Source organism: Periplaneta americana, chromosome 2 (assembly GCF_040183065.1).
Source record: "Periplaneta americana isolate PAMFEO1 chromosome 2, P.americana_PAMFEO1_priV1, whole genome shotgun sequence".
NCBI classification, from domain to species: domain Eukaryota; kingdom Metazoa; phylum Arthropoda; class Insecta; order Blattodea; family Blattidae; genus Periplaneta; species Periplaneta americana.
Window position 1 is genome coordinate 136525643 of NC_091118.1, and position 27166 is coordinate 136552808.

The window sequence follows — 27166 nt, forward strand, 5'->3', positions numbered from 1 at the left end:
ATAGTATTCCGACAAATGCCTTGTTTTTCCTAATTTTCCTGGTCTGGTAGTTTTGACAGGCTTTTATGAATGAACCTTTGTGGTACGTAGCCACAAGATCGAGTTATAACTGTTACAATCTTTATTTTCATACCCCACATTCGGCTCGCCTCAATTGTAAGTTTCTTATATTTTAGGTGCTTTTCAGTTTCCATAGGCACAAATTTAATGATCGTACGACATAATATCCATCATTTGGCATGATTTCATATCTAAATTACGGATTATAATATCAGGCTTATTAAAGTGTTCCTTACTGTCAGTGTGGATCTTATACATCATCGTCATTTTATCGAATTATCTATATATATATATTCATTAAATTAAACAGTAAATCATTAAAATTCAGACTAAAACTATAATAATTTGTGTTAAAATTATAAGCCTAACAAGTGGGACTCGCACTCTGGAACTGCACTTCAGCTTGGGTTCAAATTTCGCTTGAATTGATTCCCCCCCTAATTACGGAGTTGTTGTTTAGTCAACTGTCCGAAGACAGGTCTGAACCTCACAAGCAACAGAATGTCGTGTAATTCCATGGCAAATTCTCAGACTCATCTCATTAGCATACCACTTTGCTATCATCACTTCACCAGGTCCACACGTGTGGAGTAACGGTTGGTGCGTCTGGCCGCGAAACCAGGTGGCTCGGGTTCGATTCCCGGTCGGGGCAAGTTACCTGGTTGAGGTTTTTCCGGGGTTGTCCCTCAACCCAATATGAGCAAATGCTGGGTAACTTTCGGTGCTGGACCCCGGACTCATTTTACCAGCATTATCACCTTCATCTAATTCAGACGCTAAATAACCTAAGATGTTGATAAAGCGTCGTAAAATAACCTACTAAAATAAAAAATTAAAAAAAAACACTTCACCAACTTCACTTATGATAAATAATCGCGCAGTTGTTACAGTGGCGTTAAATAATGGATTTAAAGTTGAGTTATTACTTATTGTTATTAGTTATGGAAACTCGAGAAAAGTATTGTTCATCGTAGGATTATAAGTGTAACAAATGGAGTGTCGTAAATTATTTGTGGAATTATATATAATCTTGTTTCTGTTTATTTCGTTTTGTACTGTTCTGGAGTGAGGCCAGTGGTTAGGGAATTATGAGATAGCAATCATCAGTATTTATTTACGCTTAGGGTCTTGCCCTGCAGATAAGCTTTAACCTTTGCGTACGGCATTTTTTTTTAATAAACTGCAGCATAAATGAATGTAGATTAACTTCCTCTTTTTTATTATTGTAAATACACACGCGAACCCAAAATTCGTTGTTCAAATGTATTCGGTACCGGTATATCAGTATTGTATAATTTTATATTTTATTTATTCATTTCTCTTTCATAATTTAAAGTGTGTGTAATGAATGCTCACAATCTGAGCCAAAGTTAAGTGTTCAAATCCGACAGGAGGTGATAGATTTTAAGGAATTAAACAATCTCTGGTGTGCAATAGTATTATGAAGAGTGGAGAAGTTTGGTCACTAAAGGAAAGAAAAAATTAAAACTACTTGCTAGAGAAATGGATTTTTGGCGCAGAGCGGCTCGTATATCTAGAAGAAATAACTACTAAAAATACAATCAGACAAAAAATGAATATAAATATTAGTAAAATTTTGGACTACATTAGAATGAAACAGTTAACAATGCCAGGTAAAACGGATAGAAGAGCAACAACTACAGAGAAGCATACTGGAATGGATACGTCAAGGTAAGCACAAGAGAGGAAGACCAAAAACATCTTAATGTGCATCTACAAGGTTCAACTTTTTTTTTCAATGTTATGCATTCAAGCAACGGCGCACCATGTAGACGCAAAATCTTCATGATCCTAATTGAACGAGCGTTTTAATCTTGATTCTTTCAATATTCTTCCCAGACTGCATGCCTACGCGCGTGTAAAATGTAAAATGTAGCCTACTCTGTACACTGGAGGAGGGCCAGTGGAACAATAGAGATGGATGGAGACGGATTATTGGAAGATGTGATTTAACATTGAACCGTATATGAATATATATGGCTTCTTTCGAAAGGGAAGTAAAGCCAGGGTTCTGTGTGTTAGAGATTCACTATACGTGAAAGAACGCAGTCATTGAATGAGAAAACTGCAGATAAACTTTTGATTGCTATTTCTCCACAAAGTTAAAATTAATAACTCCAACTTGCATGTGGCCTGTCTTAGAAACTGAATTCAAATTCGTAAATATCTTAGTTGCCATATTCAATATATTCGAAAGTAACTACAGAATCAATATCATCAAATAAGTTATATTCATATATCTATTGATTACTTAGCTTGCAATTAGAACACTTTCTTAGCGACTGAAATTAATAATAATAATAATAATAATAATAATAATAATAATAATAGTGAAGGTAATAGGTAATCAGAAATAATAAAATATGTAAAATAATTCTTTTAAAAAATTGAAATATAAATTACAAAATCCAGAGTGTATTATTAACATATTTCAGAAACTGCTCGAGAAAACGACAAATAGTTTTATATTGGAAGATAAATGATTACGGGCATAATAGACCTTTATTAAAGACATTCTAATTGATGCATGATTACTATCTACAGACAGTCTTCACAGAAATTACTGGCAGGAACTATAAAAATTCAGGCTATTGACAGAAGAAGTTAAACTGCTGTAGATGAACTTATTCCCGTAATACCTTCAATCATTTTAGCAGAAAATTATTATTCCTTGTAATCTTCACCGCAGTTTAAAACAGCTGGCCTTGACGATGATAACTACCAAGTAAATCCAGAAGACTTTTTTTTAATTCCTCGAGGATGGCCTGAGAATTCCATCAAATGATGGAAGAGGTATAGCCCAAATCTCTGTCACTGAATACAATACACAGTTTCGTGCTTACTCTGGACTTTATAATTGCGTGTATGTGAAATTTCCCAGTAATGTAAATTTGAGATAAATAAATAAATTAATTAATTAATTAACTAATAAATAAACAAATAAGTAAATAAATAAATAAATTCGTGGATTATTCGAATGTGCTATCCTGGCACTTGTAATAATTATTAATTAATTCGTAGTTTTCTGCCCAAGGTTAGGTCTATCACTGTAAATCCAGCAATCTGCAGTCTTTCCTATTTTCTGCCTTCCTCTTAGTCTCCATATGATCTAGATGTATGTGCACTTGTATGGAAACTAAATAAAACCAGGAAAAAATAATCTGCTATAGAAATGAGTAGTGATTACCATTATTAGTAGTTCATGGGTTTTAATTTCTACACACATATGTTACGATAAGACTTTCTCACATAATTCACGCATGAGAATGAAAAGCTTCAATATTGAATTTTATGCTGCCTATTGTACAGTACTTGGAAATATATACATTAAGTAAATATTAAACTAAAATACAGTATTATCATATTCAAACAGTGAAATATAACAATTTTTGACAGGTGATAATCTGGAATCAACACCTTTGGATCGTTCATATAAATGTCAAGTGTTGGGTTACTATCCTGAGTCAGTGGCGTGGAATCCTTTCGATAAGAATGCAGTTGGCATGGTGAGTTGCAGCAATAATGTGGAACATTCTGTTTGGGAAAATAATGATTAATATAGTATAACCTGTGTCATTTTTCGGATAGTTATGTCTGCCACATGGCCTGCGGTTCCGCACACAGAAGCATTCTTTGGAACCACAATTCCATAGTTTTGTCATTACACGAGAGGATGGACGTCGCAGCTACGGTTTTAGCTTTGTATTTTATGAGGAGGTGCGCAATCGCAAGATCTGCTCGGCTATGCAAGTCTTACAGGTAACACTGATATTTTTTCTTTCGATTTCAATGTGAAGTTTTTGGTTTGTTGTAATACTTTAAGGACATTGCTATCAACATTAATTGTATAAAAGGAAAAGATAGGAATCTCCTAGTTGTACCTAGCTTGTGTGAACATCCGCACATGGTTTTCTTGTCTTTTTCTACTCTTTCTCATTCCATTTTTTCTTTTCCCCTCCTTATTCTTCTGTTTTCCTCTTCATCCTATTTTTCTTCTTTTTGCCTTCCTTATCCTCATTCTCCCATTCCTTTTTTAGGGTTTTATCCTTCAGCTTTGTTTCCTACTCATTTTCTTCATATTCTTATTCTCTTCCTCTTTCTCTTAATTTCCTAACGTACCTTTCCTTTTGATTCTGGCAGTTTGTCTCATCCTCTTCTGGCTCCACTTCACCTTCCTCTCTATTTCATTTCCACTTTTAACCTAACAGAATTAAGCCAGAAGTTTTAAATTATACTTTATTTTATGATGGATTTATTAGACGAAGAAGTTTGTTTTGTGGTGTATAATTAAGCATACTTTTTTAACACAAGCAAATGCATCTCACGGAGTTATCCAGCAGTCATATTGGAAGCGGTAGTCGAAGGAGTCGTGCAGCTGGTCTTGGACATGATGCACATAATACTCGGTCTCTACCACGCCATTTTAAACTGTCAACACACCAACAAGGTGCAGCACAAAGTTATTATGATACAACTAAGGATACATTATACGTCAGCAAGAGTATTGCTTTAATATGTCAACTGCCATATGTGTATGCTGCCAGGAAGTTTCTATCAGGACTTCACAGGTAAATTTCATTTCATAATCTGTTGTATATCACAATTTTTCGTTTTACTTGGTATGACAAAAATGTTAATTACTGCAAGCAATTGATTTTCTGACAGATAGGAGGATAGTGGCTTTTGGCTTTACATTTGTCTGCTAGTTAATCCATTTTTTCCTTAGCATGGCATCCTTCCGAAGATGAGTAAATGTAGAAGGTAGAATTGCGGCACATAAAATAATCTTTTATCGTAATTTACCTTCCCTGTCTACATTAATTACAATTATAGCACGTAAAAGAGTTTTGTGCCCAAATTTATAGCCATGTCAAAATTAAACTCAGCTGGTTATACCCTCATCCTGTCATGAGAAACAAAACCCGCCTTACAGATATTCGCTATATGTATGAAATTCCTTTGTTAGACAAGCGCAGGAAGGTTTTAATTAACAATTTCAGAGATGTTAGCAGCCAACAAAAAGTTTTCACTCGTTTATTATGATATTAATTAAGGTCAAACGTAATTATTAACACACAAGCATGCGTGCATACTTTTTTGTTATACGTCATTACAACGAAGTTTACTACTCATTTAAGAAGTGCCTGAAGGTATAATTTTTACGTTTTATTTTTTATATACCGTAATTAATTGACTTAGTGTTTTTATGTTCTTTGATTCATTGTGGTTGTTAATAAAAATCCTATGTCTCTGTAGATTGATATATAATCAGTCATAAAACACAGGTTTCACTTTCGTATTACATGTTTGCTGCATATGTCTCGGAACTCTACAAGCAGTGCCTTCGAATTAATCACTGTCATATTGCGAATATATATTTGCGATTATCTACAACTTCACATTCGTTCTTGCATACTAGTTTCTGTCATAGATATTGCGTAAGACCCATACTTCTTACACGTTATTAAATTTGATTTATTTCATTTATTTTAGCACATAAATATGAAAAAATATATTTGTCTTTATAAATTTTAGAAATTTTAAAATGTTTTTCTTTACTCGTTATTTCTTCGCTTTTGGTAGTCTTTCTTGTATATGTAATATATTTGCAGCAACAGTTCGATAATCGTTAATTCAATCCAGAAAACTGCAGAATTTATCGAAATGGCAATAATTAAATCACTAAACTGACGTTGATCTAAATAATTTGTTCAAGTTCTTTGAAATAATTTCTTAATGTATGCATTATGAAAGATATAAATGTGAATTATATAAACCTACTTTCTTGCTAAATGAAGGATGTCAAATAAATTATTTCTCTGATTTGTTTCCGCCATAGCTCACACAATTTTGTAATATTTAAATTTCAGTTTTACAGAATATTAATCTATATAATAGAACAAAGTTAAAACGCAGGAAGCCACTGGTGTAGCTCTGTCAGCTAATGCGCTTGCCTGCCGATCGCGCTCGGGCGCGTGTTCGATTCCTGCTTGAGCTAATTACCTGGTTGGGTTTTTTCCGAGGTTTTCCCCAATCGTAAGGCAAATTTCAGGTAATCTATGGCGAATTCTTGGCCTCATCTCGCCAAATACCATCTCACTATCATAAATTCCATCGACGCTAAATAACCTCGTAGTTGATACAGCATCGTTAAATAACCAAATAAATTAAATTAAAACACAGGAAAACTTGTCTTGAGTAGGCCTATCTGCTAGAAGTCTCGTAGTTGATACAGCATCGTTAAATAACCAAATAAATTAAATTAAAACACAGGAAAACTTGTCTTGAGTAGGCCTATCTGCTAGAAGTCATTACAAAATATAACATAGGCCTATTTGTACAAAAGTTATACAAATTCGACTTGATAAATTGTTGTTAATTAACTCTGTATTGGCACTATTTTACTACGGACTAGTATTTCAAAGCACATGAGCAGTTATTATTGTAATGTAGGTGTCTGATGTTTGTTTTTGTATGGACATGCTTATATTTAAGGTAGTACTTTTGAAATCAAATGCTGAAAAAAATGTAATTGCGTTGTTTGTAGGTTGGTGTCTGCCCCATGTCCAGGACAACTCAGCATAGAAAGCTATGTACATAACTTATTGTACGAGGTGCCAACACCACAACCTGGACGCAGTATACGATTCTCGTGCCCCTTGGCAGATAGCGTTGTTATCCAGCGACCAGGTTCCATTGAGGAGCTGCCTCTGTTTGACTTCTCTCTGAGAGAATTATTCACGTTACTTGGAGTAGATTGTCTTATACAGCTCTTCACATGTGTATTGTTAGAGCATCAAGTGCTTCTATGCTCTTCAGGTAATGTGATAAAAGAAAGAACTTCTTTCATTTTACTCTTAAAAGTGACGAAACATATCCATAATAGTGCTGAATTTATACTGTTTCTTTTTTATTTTAATCCTGTCATAAACAAATAATGTAAATGATTGAGGTAAATATATTTTATAGTAGGCCATAAGATTTCAGCGACATTCATTAAAACAAAATATCACTAGGTATTTTAAAGATTTTATCCCAGAAAGATTTCAGGTAATGAATAAGCATCTTTGTCATCTTCCTGTTCCACCATTTCTTCATTCTCTTCTTCTCTTTCTCCACTTCTTATTTTTCCTTCCCTCCTCCTCCTCCTCCTCCTCCTCCCCCCCCCCCATCATCATCATCATCCATATTATTTTGGGCTAAATATGTTGGGTGTAGTTTCATCATCTCGATTGTCTGTTTCTGTAATTTTATTACTTACGTTTCTGAAGATGGTTTGCAATTCCGAAAAATTAAAACTTTGTCATTTTACAAGAAGATGAAAACTTAAAAAATATACACCACAATGGAACCAACATGGAACTTTTAAATGCCGTGTGAACAGAACAATAACTACCACTAGGATATGGATTTCTAGTTCTGTACCATTACCTATTTTGTTTGCTACCTCCTAGACGTAGGCTACATTATTCAAATATCTCTATGTTTCATGGACGCAGGATCCCCCTAATAAAATTCTATAGCACTTAAAACGCCTAAATGATCCACTAACTCCTATAAAAGACTAAAAACTATATTTGTGCCTGAAAAGTGCCATTTTAGTATTTTGCGTACTGTAATTTAAAATAAAAATATCAATACAAAAATTAAAAAATACACTGTAAAGTGGGGTGACTTTGAATGCCGAGGTGACTTTGAACAGTAATTTAGCGCCTTTCTAAATTAAATGCTGTACCCAATTGCGAAAAAACTGTTTAAGTTGTCAATAAACTAGTTCAGTTTTTTTGCAATAGGGTACAGCATTTAATTTGGAAAGGTGCTAAATTACTGTTCAAAGTCATCTCGACGTTCAAAGTCGCCCCACTTTACAGCACCAAAAACTACAAAATTCTATTAAAAAATTATCCTGTAGACAAAATTGGTCTGGCAAGTTCGTTCCATATTGGTCTTAGAAGAGGAGGGAAGAGGATTTTATTTATTTCCTGGAACCGAAGTTCCATCCTAACATAAAAGAGATAGTAGGTTGTTCAGGTTAGGCAAGAGCTTACAAATTAGTTTTCGCGTCAATACATTCCTTTTATGCGAAATGAAACTGACCAATCAGCAATCAGTCTCTTTTACTGATAGAATTTGAGTCTTCAGCTCAGTAACACTCATTGTCAGCACCAGTTTCTTTGTACATGAATACCTCCTAAAATGCAATATTTACTAAAATTAAAATTATTACTTATTAATTTTATATAAACTCCTAAAAGTACTAAATTGGATTTTATAAATCCGTTTCCTAACTAGCGCTATTTACTTGCCTTATTAGTGTACTATTCCATTTTGGTAAAGTAACTATTCATATACAACTTAATTAGTGCACAAGATATACAGAAATCGTGTACTAAAAAAACTTTCCCTTCCCTTCCCTTCCCTTCCCTTCCCTTCCCTTCCCTTCCCTTCCCTTCCCTTCCCTTCCCTTCCCTTCCCTTCCCTTCCCTTCCCTTCCCTTCCCTTCGACACTTCATTGCTTTTTCTGTATTTCATTCAGTATAATATCAGTTTTAGAATATAAAAAATTGAACTACATTAAGAAGTACTGGAAATTTAGGAGACCTTTTATTAAGAGATTCCCACCCCCTTGTTTTATGGGCACTGCAGGTGCTATTGCAACATTACTGTGGAGAACTTTTCAACTGTATTATTGGAAAATGTGATGGGGGGGGAGGGGCGAAGAGAATAGTACAGTTACTGATCAGCAGTGCTGTCCTATTGTCTTATGCTAACTACTAGTGCTAGTAATCTTCACTAATTATTTTCTCAATTATTTACAAGAGGATAACAGTTCAAATTTTTACTACTTACCGTGGTTACTATCATTTTTACTCTACCAATGTAAAACAGCCTGAGTACTCGTGCTCATCGTAATGTTTTAAGTTTAGTCCTAAATCAATCATTTAAATCAGTATTACAAAAAATATGGCTGGAGACGTGTTAAATTAGATCTCAAGTGTTACTGATTTTACTTTGCCATGGGGATAAAATCATACTTAATCTGTTACTTGCTTTCGTTTACAGCTGGGTTAAAGTGAGAACAACTATTGTACGTAAATGTGTTGAAAAATATGTACCAGTATTGACAAAAATTTTCTGTTTACAGACTACCATCGTTTGATGCTGGTAGCTGAGTCTGTAACTGCTCTGCTGTTCCCTTTTTCATGGCAGCATGTGTATGTTCCAATTCTACCTTCATCATTGCAGCACTTTTTGGATGCTCCTGTTCCATTTGTAATGGGCCTCCATAGCTGTAGTGAGTCACAGCTCAAAGTTGCTAGCGAGGTCAGTTCATTTTGTTCATTTACTGTTACATCTCTTATATACATAAAGTTACATAACTGTTTTCTCTTATTAGCTTATTTGCTCTCTTCCCCTTTTCTCCTCCTCCCTCTCTCTCTACAGTGAATAGAAAGATATATATCTTACATCTTGACCAGCCTCTAGTGGTCAGAGCTTCTTACTACAGTTCATGAGGTTCCGGGTTCAATTCCTGAAATTTTTCCTTAATGGGAGTTATTCCTGTGTTCGTCCATGGTCTGGAATTTAGGTTAAGTTTAGATTTAAGACCTCTCCTGGTGCCACATCATCATCATCATCATCATCATCATCATCATCATCATCATCATCATCATCATCATCATCATCATCATCGGGATAATGTAGCTTCATTTCCCAGACACCCCAATCTCAGAAGAGAGTTATACCTAGGCCACTGCCAGGCAAGAAGACCAGAAATGTCGAAATACAGCCTGGCGACATTATCAAAAAATACTTTACATCTTCTACTTGATAGATAAATTTAATTTACGTCTATAATAACCCTCAGTAAAGTTTCCCCAGTGTCCATATTTAATCTCCTTAATACTACTAGACAAACGCACAACAAAATTCCATAAAATTGGAGTCAGCATGATTCTAAACCTCTCTCCACTAAAATCATAGGGGACATTACATTGACACATTCATAACTTATATTCACTTTCTAACAGGAATTGTGGTTTCTATATTGTACCCAAGCTATACCTTAAATGTTGTGTTATCCATAGCCAGCATGAATTTAATTTACGGTAATTAAAAATAAAGTTAATAAAGCTATCTTCAGTGGACTAATGGTTATCATACTTGCTATTTGATCCAGAGTTTGAGAATTCAATCCTAGCCAAAGGTAATAGATTTTTGAGGATGATAAATCCTTGGCATAGCTTCGTATGATGCGAAGTAATGTTTATTGTTCTATATTGACCATAGAGGGCTCCAGGCAAAGTTAAAAGTTAATATATTTTGCTGAAGCCCACTGCTTCGCATGAACAGATTATTATTATTTTTTTTTTTTTTGCATATGATTGCATTAGGAAAGTAGAAATGAGATCCTAAGGTTGTTGCGAAAATTCTGAAAACTTCTCGAGTCGTTAAAACTTGCAGTGTTAATAGTGTTATATAAAAAGTCAACAGACCGACAGAGACCTTTTGCATCAAATGCACTCTAAAACTAAATGAGTACAGTACCAATTAAAATATACTCGTATTGATACATTCATCATATTTGTTAAAAATATATTACGTTTACCTACTTTCTATAGTTTAAGACAAGATCTTGTAGAATTATATTTGGGAAGCAAGAGGATTAATGGCTTAGGACAATATTCAGCCATTGGAAAAAAAAAGAAGACAATTATTACTTTCTATAGTTTATATAGGATCGTTTGAACAAAAATAAATCTTAATCTAACGTATGAAAATTTTGCATTTTCTGACATTCTAAACACGGTATTGAAGAAAATAAGTTTGGTTTTACTATATTTAACAATATTTTTATTATAAAACATTTGATTGTTTAATAACAGATTTGAAGTATGTGTTTATTATAATAGGAGGAAATTTATGGGGTAGTTTGAATCTTAAATCTTGGCACATACGTTGCAGTTTTATTACAAATGATAGGTATATTAAAAACTGACGAAAAAGTGGCCCCCAAAAGAGACTTGAATTGAAAAGAAATGATGACCATTGTTCAGGTTACGTAATGTATAACAGAGATTGCAATTGTGACAGTTATAAGAGGAGAATTCAGTTCCGTTCTGCTAATTGTCTGTTAACAAGTTAACAAGTCCCCTCTAGGGGTAGTTTTTAAGTTTTGATTATGCTATTGAGGCTATGGAAATAATACCTGAAATTTACTGTAAACCATTGTTCACAAGCATTTCAGATTATCGTGTTGTAACAAAGCCTCAGTGTACTTCTACACCTGAAATTAGAAAATTGCATAATATGCATAAAATTTTTTGTGCAATAATGCATATAGAAATCAGGAGTTGTTTATTTTGTTCCACTGGCTTCTACTTGCAAAAAAATAATTTCACAGCATCTAACAGTTTTCTTTCAAACTGGAAAGAAATTGTTACAAAATTTGAAATACAAGTTGAAGGTTTCTGTAGCACTAACATTTTTATTATTATATTATGTAAGTGTACATTTATAAATATAAGTGTAAATTAATAGTGGAGATATTTACTGGGATTACAGAAGTTGTAAATTAATACCAGAGTTATAGTAGATGAACTGTTGTTGTTGTTGTTGTTGAATGACAATTAAAAATTCATTTGCATCGTTCTTTCTCTAGCTTTCTATTAAAGTGATTCAATGTTGTTCTTCCTATTATCGTCGTCCAGTCTGTCACAGAAGAGAAGGTACTGTTTGTTCAAAATTTCATTTTATAGTAGGTGAACTTAAAGTGTAAGAATAGTGCTAGTATTTTGCAGTGTATTTTGTTTAAGTAAATGTGTTCTTGTTACATGGAAGTCTCAGCAGCCCGATTGTAAAATATGGCAATAAAATGTCTGTAAACACTTCTTGAACTAGTTTGTCATGTAACTCGTGTATGAGGTGTAAACTTAAGTTTTATAATATGGAAGAGGATTTTGTTCGTTTCTGTTTATAAAATTCAACATTTTAATAAACTGTTGCTGTTTCAATTAGTCATTATATTTTATTTGAAAATATAAAATCTGTTTTTGTTCGTTAAAAAAGAAAAAGAGACTGTTAGATATGTTCTTGAATCATTATAGAACACAGTGGAGCTTCAATTATTATTGTCTTCAATAAATTATCATTTCCACTAACCATCATTTACTACCCAGCCTTAGACTTCAGTGATTCAATTTTCGCAGTTGATTATTCAGGAGCTGCATTATATCTATCAGTAGAATTTATTGAATGTTTTCAGCTATAGCGGTGGTTTTATTTGATGCAAAATGGCTCCAAGAAGGGAAAAGATTACCAGTGTCAAGAAGGAAGCTCATGATGACATTATGTTGAAAATGGAGCATTTACTTTTTCTTTTTTCTATATTCCAGAAGCAAGTGCAACGTCAAGACTTACTATGCTTGTCAGTGAAATAGTAGTAATGAGATAGCATTTAGCTATATCAACCCGAGGATTTGCTGTGAGATTACTTGACATTTGTCTTGCAGTTAGGAAAAATCTTGGAAAGAATCTAACCAGATAATCAGCCCAATCAGGATTGGAACCCACACTCAAGCATAGCCTTAGATTTTCAATCCAAATTACTACTGTCTGAGGACACTAGTGGTGAAGCATTTTTGCAAAAAAAAAAAATAATAAATAAAAAAATAAATAAATAAAAATAAAAAAAAAACAAAAAAAAAAACAAATAAAATGAATAAATGAAATGAAATGAAATGAAATAAAATATGTGATACAGAATTTTTATTTTTGGAATGATTTTTCCTTATAATATGAATTTAAATTATTTGGTTGTCATTGTTTCAATAACCATCACAGTTTGAAGGAATTAATTAATGACGAGATATCATGCTCGAAGCTCCACTATATGACATTTCTGTGGCTATTTAGTGCTATGTAGGACACATGGATATTTTAGTTAGATGCGTAACAAACTTGCATCCATAGCTTGTACCAGTGGGTTGATATCTAACATTACATGAAAAATAAAATTTTACGTATTATTTTCGTGCGATATTATTTGTATCCTACTGAAAAATGGGATATTGTGGCACATACATTGACAAGTTACTTGAACATTTATATGACTTTATTACTTGTGTCTGTAGGCAAACTTATGCTACGTGGACATAGATAATCAGACAGTTCAGTTACCAGAGGAATTGCCAAGTTTTCCACAACGTGCAGAGTTTGTCTCTGAGTTAGTAGAGCTGCTCACAAAGCATAAAATCAATGTTGGACAACTCGACAGGTGAGTTAACTTTTTGTTGTGTCCTGCTGACGTAGAATTAAGTGAACACACCTTATGAATCTACTAATATGTTTTAATCAAAATTGATTGTGAAACCTTAAAATCTATTTCATAATTTATTGCCTCAGACCACGAGATAATCTTTGTTTTAAATTAATGATAAAAATTAAAACAAAAATATGTATTGATTCTTCATTGTTAGATACACACTTTTAACACTTGTATAATCACTGATTAACTTTATAATTTCTTTACTGTGTTATAAGGAACATACCACAGCCATAATCAAACTACACAACAATTCATACTATGCAGAACACATCACAAACTCCAATCACAACTACAGCAACATAGACACTGACATGAAAATACTACACATCCAGCCAAAAAACCAGAAACTTGACACTCTAGTATGATATAAAATTTACAAACATACAAAAACACACCCAATCCTAAACACTTAACTCAATTTCAAAACACATATCCTTTTCGACACAATTATGAACACACCACGCCACAACAGAAAACCAGAAGATAGCATGGAACCTCCAACTAGGCTTCGAACAATGAAGAATATCCCTTCGAAACTAGTCAGCCAGGTAATTTTCTAATGTTAATACAGTAAAGAAGTAGTTATAAAGTTGATCAGTGAAAAATATGTAAGTCTAAACAATAAGGGTTCTTAGTTTATTTCTCTTTTTCAAATATTTCAAGACAAATTCTTGTAGAAAGGTAGAAAGTTTGAGGTTTGTAAGAAAGAACTGAAATAACTCTATTCAAACTAGAATCATTGTCCAAAGTATGTATGCGCGATGGTAAAACTGCATGCCCTGTATCAGAATTAAAACATAATGAATTCGTGATGTGTGTGTGTGTGTGTGTGTGTGTATGTGTGTCTACATATATATATATATATATATATATATATATGAAGGCTGACCAACAACAAGGTGAAAGGGTCAACATCATCTCCACATTACTTGATCACACAGAGCAGGTCAAATGACCTAAACTGGAGAAATTTATTGTGATGATGATACATGTTATATAAATGTACAGGACTTCTATTATATGTTCTGACCACTGTCGCGTTGTTTTGCTTCTTGGTGGCTGAGCATGTCGCAGCTGGCCATACTTGTATGTTAACCCCACTATTTAAAATATGTATAAAATTGTACCTTATAGAAAATGCTGGAAATGTCGTCCTCCCTCAGCTAAACAGACGTTGTATTGGGAAAACACATTCTGATTGACACGATTAAGTTCGGCCACTGTAATGTTTCTGATTTCATTTGTTATGTTTTCTTTTAGTTCGTCCATATGATTTCTCTTCTTTTGTCAACTAATGATAAAATGGAGTCAAAATATCATTTTTGTACCTCTCTGCATTTACTGTCCGATTATTCGACTTGGGCTAACAGCACACCAAACTCCAACTTTCCTATCATGAAGAGGGATTTGTTGAATACAATTTGGATTTTCAGAATAGCGAGTGTTTTGATTATTTACATAACCAGTCAGGTGGAACCACGCCTCGTCTGTAAAGAACACAAGCTGTGGATCGATTAAACCTTCAGTCACTGATGAATAAAAACCACTCACAATAACGCACTCATGCTACTGGATCGCTTTGTTGTAAACAATGGATATGTGTACAGATACGGAATTAAAATTTGGAGAGAGTCTTGATGGGAGTCCACCTGTATGTAGCAACAATTTCGCACTACTGTCCACAGGTAGCATATATAGGGGCTCTTCTTTACTGCACGTGTGCAGTGTGTTGTAAGCAAAACTTATACAATAAGGGAGCTCCAAATTCTGTTTTCGTATTATACACTTACAAGGCTTCAGTTTTAACAGTTTTGTTATTTTATGTGCAGAAGACCCTGAAACCCCCACATGTGCTAATTTCGAGAGTGATTTGTTGGCGATCATTCAAGATGTGCGCCAATTTGGTTTAATTCGTCCTGTTAGAACTGTACGTTTTCGCATGTTTTTTTTTTTGCACATAATCAATAGATTCATATTTGTTCAAAATATCATTAATTGCAGTTCTGGAAAGAGATAATTGATCAGGGAACGTTTGAATAAATTCTGCACAAACACGACGAGCTGATTCATATTTATAATAAACTTTACATACAAAAATGCGTCGCTCTAGAGTCAGCTGTGTAACCATCTTCGCAGATTACTGTACACTACCCCAAGAGAACAGCATATTTATTCTGGGAGAGTGCTGATTGCCATGGCCGAGAAGCGAAACACTGCGCCAGTGGTCAGTACATATAATAGAAGCCCTGTATAATGTTAATTGCTTTGTTTTTTCCCACATTGCTTAGTTAAGTTGTTAAATGGTTACTTCATTACTATGTTAATTACATTTGCTTGTTTGAATATTAAACAACTGATAGTACATTTGGAAATTTTGCTTTGTTGAAACTATTTGAGAGATGTGAATCCTGATTGCAGGAATCTAAACGAATGTATAGTAATGCCACATGGTGGTTCTAACATGACAAACCTGATGACCTCTAGCTGTACACTACCTGGTGGTTTTGGTCCTCTAATGCGGCGCAAGCATTCCTGGTCACATGACTCTGATTCGGGTGTGTCGGATGGCTCCACTGCTGGATCTCCCCAGTCAGATGCCCTGCAGCGTATTGTTGCTATTGTTCAGCGCACAGGTGTTTCTCTGGATGGCAGTGGACAAGTCAATGGGGGTGAACGCGAGTTAACAGAACATGAACAATATGTTGAAGACTTGCGACTCAACAATGCAGTGCGAGAAGTGTTTCTGAACCGCTTTGTGAATGTGTTCTCAGCATATGAACACTTTGTGATACAACCGAATCAGGTGAGAAAACATGTTAAAATGCATGTTATTACTTCCTATTTTTCTATACATTTGTGTTAGATATATTTCATATTAGTTCTTGCAATGATGAAAACTTGCCCAAAATGACAGAATTTTTGGATGTATATTTTGTAAGTGCTAATATTTAAGTACTGTATGTATTCTGCTGTCATATCTTACTTTCTGTATAATGTCATGCCCGAATAATGAGATATTGGTGTCATCCCCAGAGATTCTAGTGATTATTTGACATATAATGAATGATTGAGAAACAGTGAATTTTAACAGGAGGTATGAGATTATCTCAGAATAAACTTACCCTTACATCTTTGTCCATAAAAAGTTCATTTGAACTTGCTGGGATTTTAATTTGGATGTGCAGTGTAGGAAAACTTACATTCAAATCATTCTGCGAAGAGTGCACCTAGTATTTCTAAGTTTTATGTAATTTATCACCTGTAACATTGAAATATATGGTTAAAAACTATTATTTTAATTCACAGCTTTAAAAAGCTTAATTTTTTCAGTGAAGAGAATGTATTTGTTAATTGGCTTCAGTAGAATTTAATATTCTTAAATGTAAAATTTATTAGGTAATGAAGAGCATTATGTATCAATTTATTATACACTACTTTAAAAACAATTATGATCGATTTTGGGAAGCATGTGCAAAATTCTCTTCCTAATACTTTTTCTTTTTTATTACTTATTGCTGTTATTGTTTCAAACCTTCGTTCGTGTACATATTGTATGTATTGATGTTTTAAGGAAATGGTCATTGGTCAAGTTCTAAGCTGCATTAGATATTAAAAAATGTGCAAACTTAATAAAATTAATATAATTTGTGCAGAGTTTTATGGGTGTAAACATAAACACTTTTTTTTATTCAGGACAAGGAACAGTGGCTGAGTAACAGAGATACAATGCAGAATTTTGACAAGGCCACATTCCTTTCTGATCAACCTGAACAGCATCTTCCTTTCCTGTCACGTTTCATTGAGAGTCAGATGTTCGCGACATTAATAGACAACAAGATCATGGCCAACTGGAGTGAAGTGGAACCAAATTTGAGGGTGTTCGACCGGAGAATACGACTCCTCAGGTAAAGAAGGAAATGTTCTCTGTTACACTCAACTAATATCATTCTAATAAATATTTTCCTTCCCTCTCCTTTCTCTTTTTTTCTCCACATCAAACACTGAAGTATGTGTTTTTTTTTTCCAATGCCATTGGTCTGTCTGTCTTCGGGTGCCCAAAAACTCATTCTTTCAATTTCTAATCTGTTGTCGCCATTCCTCTCTATCTTCTATTGTTATTCTCTCCCCTTCTCCTTTATTCTTTCTTGAATGTCATATGATCACACATGATATCTATTCTAAAATTATCTTGGGGAATCTTTGTTCTGACATTCTCGTAACATGTTCATAGCATTCATGTTGTTTTTGATTAATATAATCTATTATCGAATTCTGTACTTACATTTTTTTTCGAATAACTGTATTTCTAATTTTATTTCTTTTTGATGTCATTGCTGACCTCCCTCAAAAATCCATCTCTGTTGCCAATAATTTTATATGGCTTTCTGCCTTCAGCTTCCAAATTTCTGATCCATATGTTATGCTTCATACATCACTCAGTGATATCATTAAAAGATCTCTGACTTCTTGTGGCATCCTGTCTCTTTTGGAACCATCAAGTATTAGTCACGCAGATGATAAATGACCCGATGGTCTCACCTTAATCCCATGGTCTAGAAGAAAATCTTTAATTTGGGACTCCACTTGCGTTGACACTCTAGCCCCTTCTCACTTGCCGAATACCTCCAGATGCACAGCATCTGCTGCTGAATTAGCCATGAAGAAAAAAATCAAATATGCACATCTTTTAGACAATTATATCTTTATTCTCTTTGTTGTGGAGACCTTCAGTCCTTGGAGTCTTGACTCTAAAGTTTTGGTATCTCAAATCAGCCAGATTTTGATCTCTGACATCTCTATTACTGGTGATCGCCATTGTACTAATTCTTTGCGTCAACACTTAAGTATAGCTATTCAACGTGGAAATGCAATGAGCATTTTAGGTACTCTTCCCAAATCCAGTCCTTTAGATGAACTTTTCCTTCTTTAATAGTTATTAAATAGTTATTACTGCAGCCTCAAGACTTACTTTGCTTGTCAATGGAATAGTAGTAATGAGATAGCATTTAGCTAGTTATCAACCCGGGGATTTGCTGTGAGATTACTTGACATTTGCCTTGCAATTGGGGAAAATCTTGGAAAAAATCTAACCAGATAATCAGCCCAATGTTATATTATGTAAAAGAAATCTGTTCTTAAACAAGATGATTCGAAGCAAACTTTATTGGTCATTTCTTACTCGTGTTAGAATTCTATTTTGCTCACAATCCTTGTCTTTTATTCTGACTGATGGTAATGAATTCTATATTTTAGATGTTTTCATCTCAGAAATGGAATATGTCACTGCCAACCCAGAAGACTCCAGGAGGTTCTAGGTGTCATCATAGTTGAAGGCATTAAAAATCATGCAGTCTTCTTCAGGCGTTACAACTTTTTAGAACAAAGTTTTGGCCATCTCAATAAGTTTTACCTATTTCTTCTAGGCCTGGACTGTTGTTGTCCAATAAATCATGCAATCATTATTATTAAATATTACTTTTCTGTTATCAGAGCATTTTTCGAGACACTTAGAATCACAGAGTACAAATATACATATACGAATCAGTTTTAAAATTGAACTGAGTCTTATATCTACGTTGTAACAATATGTGAAACTTCATTAAATTTAATTTAAAAAATTTTGTTACACAGAAAACGATTTGGAGAGGGATTGGTACGCACACCAGGTTACGAACCTTGTACTACAATTAGAGACACAGAACTTTTGTTGGAGAAACGTCTTGTGTCAATTGATGTGGTGGTGGCTAGCCCTCAAGAAATACTTGTAGCATCTGACTCACAGCAACCTTCAGCACTACCCAGCAGGACACGTGCAGGCACGTTTCCACTGCTGGATCTAGTGGCTCTCAACAAGGAACCTGTGCATAGGTATAACAACTTTTTTTTCTATAATATAAATTAACGTCTTCTAATTTTTTAACTCTGATACTGCAACAAAATAATGTGTCGATTTGGTTTCAATGAAAAATGGACATTATGAACATTGTAACTGGTCAGTCTTTTATCAGGTATTTTTGTATTTGGCAAGTTAATGTGTGTTCCAGACAAGGTTGAGAATTCTGTAAGATTCTCCATCTTTCCCTAAAATCTATTACTGTTTGCAATGCCATAATTAGGTGGCAAATAAATATAGTATCTTGGCACTTACTTGTGAACTTTTGAAATATTCTACAAATTTCCCTACAAACTGTTCCCTGTCTTAAGACGCCATAATTAGCTATCAAACAAACATTTTTGTCATCCATTGTTGAAGTAACCATTAACATTTTCTCATGCTCGAAGTGCACTATTGTTAAAACAATGCTAAATACAGGAGTCCATATTGAGATATAAAAATGAGCATAAGCCATGTCAATAATAGGAATACAAGTAAATAAATTTGTAATAAATGAGACACTAACAATGATGCTCATTTAATTTCACTGTCATTATGGATTTCAATCATAGATAAGAGAGCAGGTGGTAGAAGTTAAGCAATCTATTGTCGACCAAATGGCGGGCATATTAATGCTCAAGGTGCATATTGAGTATTACAATACATTGGTTCTTAAACTTCGTGAGTTCGCGAACTCCTTTCATATGATATACACTTTGCCGGATTCGTAACACATTAGCCTAAGCCCCTTCAGTTCGCAAGCCAGAAATTATTGATGGCATTCACTGAAGGATTATTCAGAATTCGAAGAAATCAACACTGAGCAACTGAGAACACTAACACTGTGCATCAGCAGCCACCACATTACTAAAAAGCACATATTTACTCTTTACTGACCCAGACTACGGTACTTTTTCATATGCCATCCGATATTTTACTTATCTTAAATAAGAGCGACTATGTCTTAAATGTTTAATATAACTTAACTTCATTTCTTGGTATTCAGATATCAGTGTCTTCATCTTCAATTATACGATTAGTCTCTCCACAGTTTCTTCTTCATTAGGTGATATCCTGAATCACAGTCATTTAGTGCTAGCCCACAACCACTTTTATTGTGTTGGATCTCTTACCACCCCTAATTAGTACTTCATGTTATAACTGTATAAAATTCTTTCGAATTCTCTTTAAACATCACTCTCTTTCTTCTTTAAATAATTCTATATTTATGTTGACTGATAGCATTTAAATAGGATATATGAGTATAACTTAATTATTGAAGATTCACTGATACAGTACCTAATTTTATGTATCTGTTTTTAGGAATATATGTTTTTTAAATTTATTTCAATTGATTAAAGTTAATTTACTGTTTTGTCTCCATATGATTTCCATTTGAAGTGATATTTCATTCTGAATACTTTGTATGATATTGCTAATTTCTCCATTAATTGGTAGATCACGAAAACGCAGCACAGTACAATGGCGCAGCTCTCATCGTCATCATCATCGTAGTTCAGAGCGCAGAGAAACGATAGAAAGTGAGAGCACAACAGAAGCTCATAGTGGAGTGAATCTACGGCAGCCAAAGATGAGCAGTGATATGAGTCCGGCATTGATGGCACAAACCAATTGGACCTTCGTTGAAAAGTTATTAAAGGTAACATAGTATAATCAATATAATTAACCTCTCCTCAAGATCCTGGATTTTAACTACAGCAAGAATAAGAGAAACAAAAAAATATTTCAAACAGAATCCCTTTTATTACTTTCGATTCTATTGTCTAAATTAAAATTGTTGTCTCTCATACATTTTAAAGCAACTTATGTGCCTTCTTGTAGAAAAAGAAATATTTACATATTGGATACTGTTTTAGTACACTAATATAATTTCATTTTTTTTTTCCCTCATTTGTGTCCCTTGTTAGTAGACAACTCCCCCCCTCGAATCCCCCAAAATAACTTATATTTAAGGGTACTGGGTAGTGCTGTTAACAGTATTTTCGCGTATAAAAATGAATATATACAATATTTTTTTCCTCTTTTTCTATTAAACACAGACTAATGTCCTTCACACTGTGTGATGAACAAATGTTGGTGAGTTGTGAGCTGGTCACAGAAACAAATTATCTTTCATTGTTTTAATGCAGGAATGGCGGAAAAAAAAGAGTATTGAAAAAATAATAATTTTTATTGTTCTAAATTCAGGAACCATTTATTCAGAAGTCTACCTGAGTAGCATAGTTGGTATAGCACTGGCCTTCTGTGCTCGAGGTTGCGGGTTCGATTCAGGCCTAGGTCGATGGCATGTGCTTAAATGCGACGAACTCATGTCAGTAGATTTACTGGCATGTAAAAGAACTCCTGCAGGACAAAATTCCGGCACACCGTCGACGCTGATATAACCTCGGCAGTTGCGAGCGTTATTAAATAAATAAATATATATATATATATATATTTTTTTTTACTCAGAAACTACTTAAGATAAAGGGTTGAAATTTTGTATGCTAATGTAAACTGTATAGTTTTTCAAAATGTATGGACTACTATTTTAAAATATTTCATTCAAGTAGTGACAAAATAAATGTATGGGGATTTGTCACATTGTGCTTGTATAATTGAAAACGTACTATTTTTATTCCACTCATTTTCTCAAATAATATGTTTTTGACATGGAGGGAAAGTATGAAAAGTGTGAGATTAAAACTTTTTTAATAGGTGTTCCTAACTGTTGGCAATCGCAAATTTTCTTTTTTTCAATTGACTTTTCTTTCTGACATGCCTTATTAAACCGATGAAAGATAATTTATTTCTGTGGTCAGCTCACAACTCAGCAACATTTTTCTATCACATTGTGCAAAGGACATTAGTCTGTGTTTGATAGAACCAGAAGAAAAAGATATTTTATATATTCATATTTATACGAGAAAATACTGTAAACAGCATTACCCAATACTCTTAATGTGACAACAGTATTTCGTAAATTTCTACATTTACTTGATTTTGTATTACTTTCTCTATAAATTCTTCAGATTAACTCATTTGTAAAGCATCCTTGTTGTTTCCATCAGAGTTGTAAACCTGCAACTGAATAGTATTGTAGTTTCGTATTTGGAAAGTTAGTGTTTAAATGTAATATCAGCTATCTTCACTGAGATTTATCATGGCTTTTATAATTTTCTTAAGATCAGTTCTATAATAGTACTTCGAAAGAAAGCAACCTTGCTAAACTATCGACTTGAAAAAGTAATTCTTAAAAAATTTAAAAAGTATCACATTTGCCATAATTCTTAATTTTTGCTGTCCTACTGGGCACATTTTTATAGTGTATTGTTTCTGTTACCTTCGATATTTCATTATTTGTAAATAAAATTGAGTTATGTTAGAAGCATATATAGTGTTAAAGAAATGATTAATAATGGTATAATTATGCTCATCTGTATTATAATAATATATATGAAATATTTGAAAATAAGATATTTTACACTTGGATTGCAGGACTGCAAAAGCAAAACAAAACGGATGCTGGTAGAGAAGATGGGAACTGAAGCAGTGGAACTAGGACATGGCAGTGGAGAAGGTTCCTTGGTGGGAGTAGAAGAAAACACACTCATTGCGAGTTTATGTGATCTTTTGGAGAGAATCTGGTCTCATGGATTGCAGAACAAACAGGTTGGTGGTACTGTGTAATACTATATTTCGTGGGTGCTCGTGTAAAGGGGGTTAAGTACGAATTGACTAAATTGGGATAAGTACAGATTTGAACTATCCACAGTTACTTTTCTCTTGTGTTAAAGATGTTAAGTCATTCTTCCATATCCATATTTTGTGACAAAAGGGTTTTGTTCAATACCAAAGAAGAGAAGTTTACATACCTTACAAATTGACTTAACCCCCTTTACACGAGCACCCGCAATTTTTAGTAGAAACATAAATACTACATAGTTAGATACCAGTATATGGTAGCTTACAGTTAGTGTATTACTTGGAACAGATACAGATTGTTGAGATATTTTTCAACACATTCACTACTGGAATTAAGACATTTGTCATACTATGGGATCAACTTTCGTAGCCCTATGTTGTAGAAGTCTGCAGTTTGGGATTGGAACCAGTGTGTACAGCCATCTATCTGCACCTCTCTGTCGATTCCATGGTAGACAAATTTGTCAATTCCAGTGGGGAATATGTTGAGAAATAGCTCAACAGTTGTTGTATCTGTTCCAATAATTTTTTTTAATGAAATTGTGTTTTCTTTCTATAAACGACCCCAGGGAATCTTACTTTTTTATGGCCCTTGTAATTGCGTTCGAATGGGCAAAATTTGTACAAGCACTTCTTTTGACATTATTAACATAGTGGAAGAAAAAAAATTAACTTTTTTATCTCCCCCCCCCCCCCCCCCTCCCTCGAGAATGTTTGTTTGTAAGCTGTTTTCTTTTTCATGACAAAGAAAAGAACGAAAAATGAGTTGTGGCTGTTTATTCTTCTGATTATGAGGCACAATCTTAACACTTTTTTTTAAATATTCTGTTACATGCACGTATTCTTTATTATTGTGATTATTAATGATATTACTGCTGTTATGGTATTGACAATAATTAAAAATCATAGTATTTTACAAAATAACTTTGGAAGACCCGGCCTTCCTCCCAGCCTATAATTGGTCACCAGTGGTTCCTTTTTATTTTGATAGTATAATGCTTGTTCCTTAATTTTTTGTTCTGCTAACACAGATTTTTAAAATGCATTTGTGCAGCCTGTAGTGTTCATTTCCACCTTCTCCTTAACTCTTAAATTCAGTATTCAGTTCAAATATTTTTATTGAAAAGCATAGCTGGAAACCTATCACTGGATGGTCTTGCACTCTTCGGAAGATTCTGTATGTTGTTTAGTATTGGACCGTAACTTCCTGGAACAAGTTTTCACTCATCTTTTCTTTGGTCTGTGTTAAACTAAAACTGCTGTTTTTTCATTGCAAATATATTATTAGTTTATGCATATTTGTTAATTTATTTATATAAAAGGCACTGTTAAATATAAAACGGGGAGAGATGTAAATTAAGTGATTTTTCAGCATACTTTTTGTTGTAGGGCAAGTCTGCACTTTGGTCACACCTTACCAACTACCAAGAACTGAAAGAATGTGACGACACTTCAAAACCCATTGACCCGAACTTCCTCACTCCAGGTGAGTGCTAGTGCTCTGTCACTTTTATTGCCACTGTCATATATTTTTACATATTGATGTGGGTTTTGTTTGTTTAATTGCTGCTGATGGGCTGGACAGCGCTGGCATGGTGTGTGCTCAGGAAGAGACTCGACTGTAGGTGTTCCTTAATATAAACTCTTCATGTGTTGTTTGTGTTATTGTGTGAAGATTACCTTATCTTTAAAAATATATAAATAATTATTACATTGACTTCATTTTTTTACGCAGATCTGTCGTCTATGGCTCTGGAGACAGATCTCTCGCCCTCTAGTCAACAACGTGGAAGAGAAAGGCACAAATCACCAACAGAGGGCAGGTCACAGTCAAATGGTGCTTCTGCAACACCTCCAAACTCAGATCAGCCTGGTTTGAGGCCTCTGCCTGTGTCACTGACATTCGACATGAGGTAACTGTAACAAAATCGTTAGATTGGAGTCTTGAATTACATTTAATGCAATGAAATTGTATTTGCAACTTAAAGTTAGCATACAAAAATCATATACAAGTCGTTAATGAGTATTGAAATTATTCTAACTAGGTGTTGTGAAAGCAGAAAGATGATGTTAAACAATACAGCATACAAGTAATAATGCATCTGCTTGTATGTTTCTGTCATTGTGCGCATAGTAGGTCACTTCTGCAGTTTTCAAAATGTTACAATAAAATTTCGTATTAATATTTCAACAATAAATCTCTTATATATTTAATGATATTTTAAATTTCTATATCATCATTTCCTCAAGTGAGACGATTATAATCTTATCTTTTTAATGAAGTTCAATAATGACTTGATTGCATAATATTTAATGTTTTGAGCATCCATGATGCATGTTTGATAATATGAAAGATTTGGGTACAGGACGTGTTTATCTTTTGGTATTATTATAGAGAATTTACTGGAACAGGATTATTTCGACATTTTAAAAAATGATGATATTGTACAGTCGTTTAATTACTAACTTAGTGTTCAATAATTTTACTTTAGGAACATATGGAACACAAAACATTAATTTAAAAAATGATGAGTTTGTAGGTAGTTCTTTAGTCCAAGTCAATTACCACATAGGAAGTACAAGCTGTAACTAGCTTTTACAAACATATGGAACATAATACAAGGAATGAGCTTGAAGTTCTTCAATCCAAGTCAAATATTGAACAAAAACTACTAGCTTTGAAATTTGCAGACTGTAATTTAAAGAAAGAGGTAAGTGTTGTCTGCATTCTGTTCACGCTGCTGTTCATTATGTACATCATGACGCATTACTTTTAAGGCAAGATGAAGTTCCTGATTGCTCGAATTACATTCCACAAATTAAATTGATGTAACTTATCTAAATGAATCTTATTTTGGATAATTTGGATTTATCACCACATTTTTCACTCCTTGTATTCACTTCTACCTTCAGTGTATGTGAAATATTGATCCCTAAGTGTCTTGTAAAAAAAAGAGAGAGAGAAAGAGGGGGAGGGAGAGTGAAGGGAGGGAGGAAGGGAGTGAGAGGGGAGAGGGAGAGGGAGGTCCGAATTATAGCATATTCCCAAATAGTGAAGTCCGAATTAGTATTGTATCTTTGAAAGTTTGTACATTTAAATATTTAATATAACTTACTTTCATTATTATATTATTTTTGTATTGTTCCAAATAATTTTTCATTAGAGGCATCTTTTTGTTTTTATGATAGATCTATTCCTTGTTCTGAACTTATTATCAATATGGCAACTTGATTATTTTTTAGTCTGACAAGCAAACATTCTGATGGGGGCAGATAAAAAAGTTAAATTTTTTTCTTCTACCATATTAATAATGTCAAAACAAGTGCTTATACAAATTTTGGCCACTCGACCGCAATTACGAGACCGTCCAGAAAGTGATTTTTCCTGGAGCCGCTTACAGAAAAAAAAGCATAATTACATGGAAATATTTATTGAAACAGATACAGCAATTGTTGCGTTGTTTGTCAACATATCTCCCACTGGAATTGAAACATTTGTCATACCATGGGATCAATTTTTGTATCCTTGTGTCATAGAAGTCAGCCACCTAGGATCGGAACCAGCATTTGACAGTCATCTGTAACTCTCTGTCGATCCCATGATATGATAAATGTCTCAATTCTGGTTGGATATGTTGAAAAATAGCTCAGCAATTGCTGTGTCTGTTTCAATGAAGTTTCCCAATGAAGTTGTGTTTTCTTTCTGTTAACAGCTCCTGGCGAACTTATTTTTTATGGCTCTCGTAATTGCAATTGAGTGGCCAAAATTTGTATAAGCATTTTTTTTAATGTTATTAACATGGTGAAAAAAATAACTTTTTTATCTGCCCCCCCATCAGAATATTTGCTTGTGAGCAGTAAAATAACCAGTTGAATAAAAAACTATTGATTGTATAAATAATTGACTAAATCATTTCCTACTGTATATATACATGTCAAGTTTGAAGATCGTTGAAAAGTCCAAAACTAACAAAATGAAGCAGACTTAGCAGGATGAACAGTTTAATAATTCTTGAAGGAAAAAGAAGAGGGATGCACAGAATACAAGCTAATAAATTGTAATGCATACTGTATAATTCATGTAAGAAGTAGCCTATGAAAGTAGCATGTGCGAAAATAGTGTCAGCATTTTATATTAACTGTAATTAATGTCATAGATTATGTATAGTTTACTTCAA

The 27166-nt window shown here is 33.7% G+C and overlaps 1 protein-coding gene across 4 annotated transcripts in view; it reads left to right on the forward strand.

The window, feature by feature from the left end:
* Window positions 1–27166, forward strand: part of pns (DENN domain containing pinstripe) — a 56973-nt gene that overhangs the window by 16611 nt on the left and 13196 nt on the right. Inside the window, exons 2-15 of one of the 4 annotated variants that reach the window (XM_069818506.1) lie at window positions 3478–3587; window positions 3670–3840; window positions 4393–4649; window positions 6629–6900; window positions 9227–9405; window positions 13215–13357; window positions 15893–16211; window positions 17102–17313; window positions 19040–19276; window positions 20742–20943; window positions 22782–22955; window positions 24378–24474; window positions 24574–24609; window positions 24724–24901. In XM_069818506.1, the coding sequence (XP_069674607.1) occupies window positions 3478–3587; window positions 3670–3840; window positions 4393–4649; window positions 6629–6900; window positions 9227–9405; window positions 13215–13357; window positions 15893–16211; window positions 17102–17313; window positions 19040–19276; window positions 20742–20943; window positions 22782–22955; window positions 24378–24474; window positions 24574–24609; window positions 24724–24901 (2587 nt within the window). Of the gene's footprint in view, window positions 1–3477; window positions 3588–3669; window positions 3841–4392; window positions 4650–6628; window positions 6901–9226; window positions 9406–13214; window positions 13358–15826; window positions 16212–17101; window positions 17314–19039; window positions 19277–20741; window positions 20944–22781; window positions 22956–24377; window positions 24475–24573; window positions 24610–24723; window positions 24902–27166 lie in introns of all 4 variants that reach the window. The other 3 variants (XM_069818504.1, XM_069818505.1, XM_069818507.1) reach the window with 3 other exon arrangements.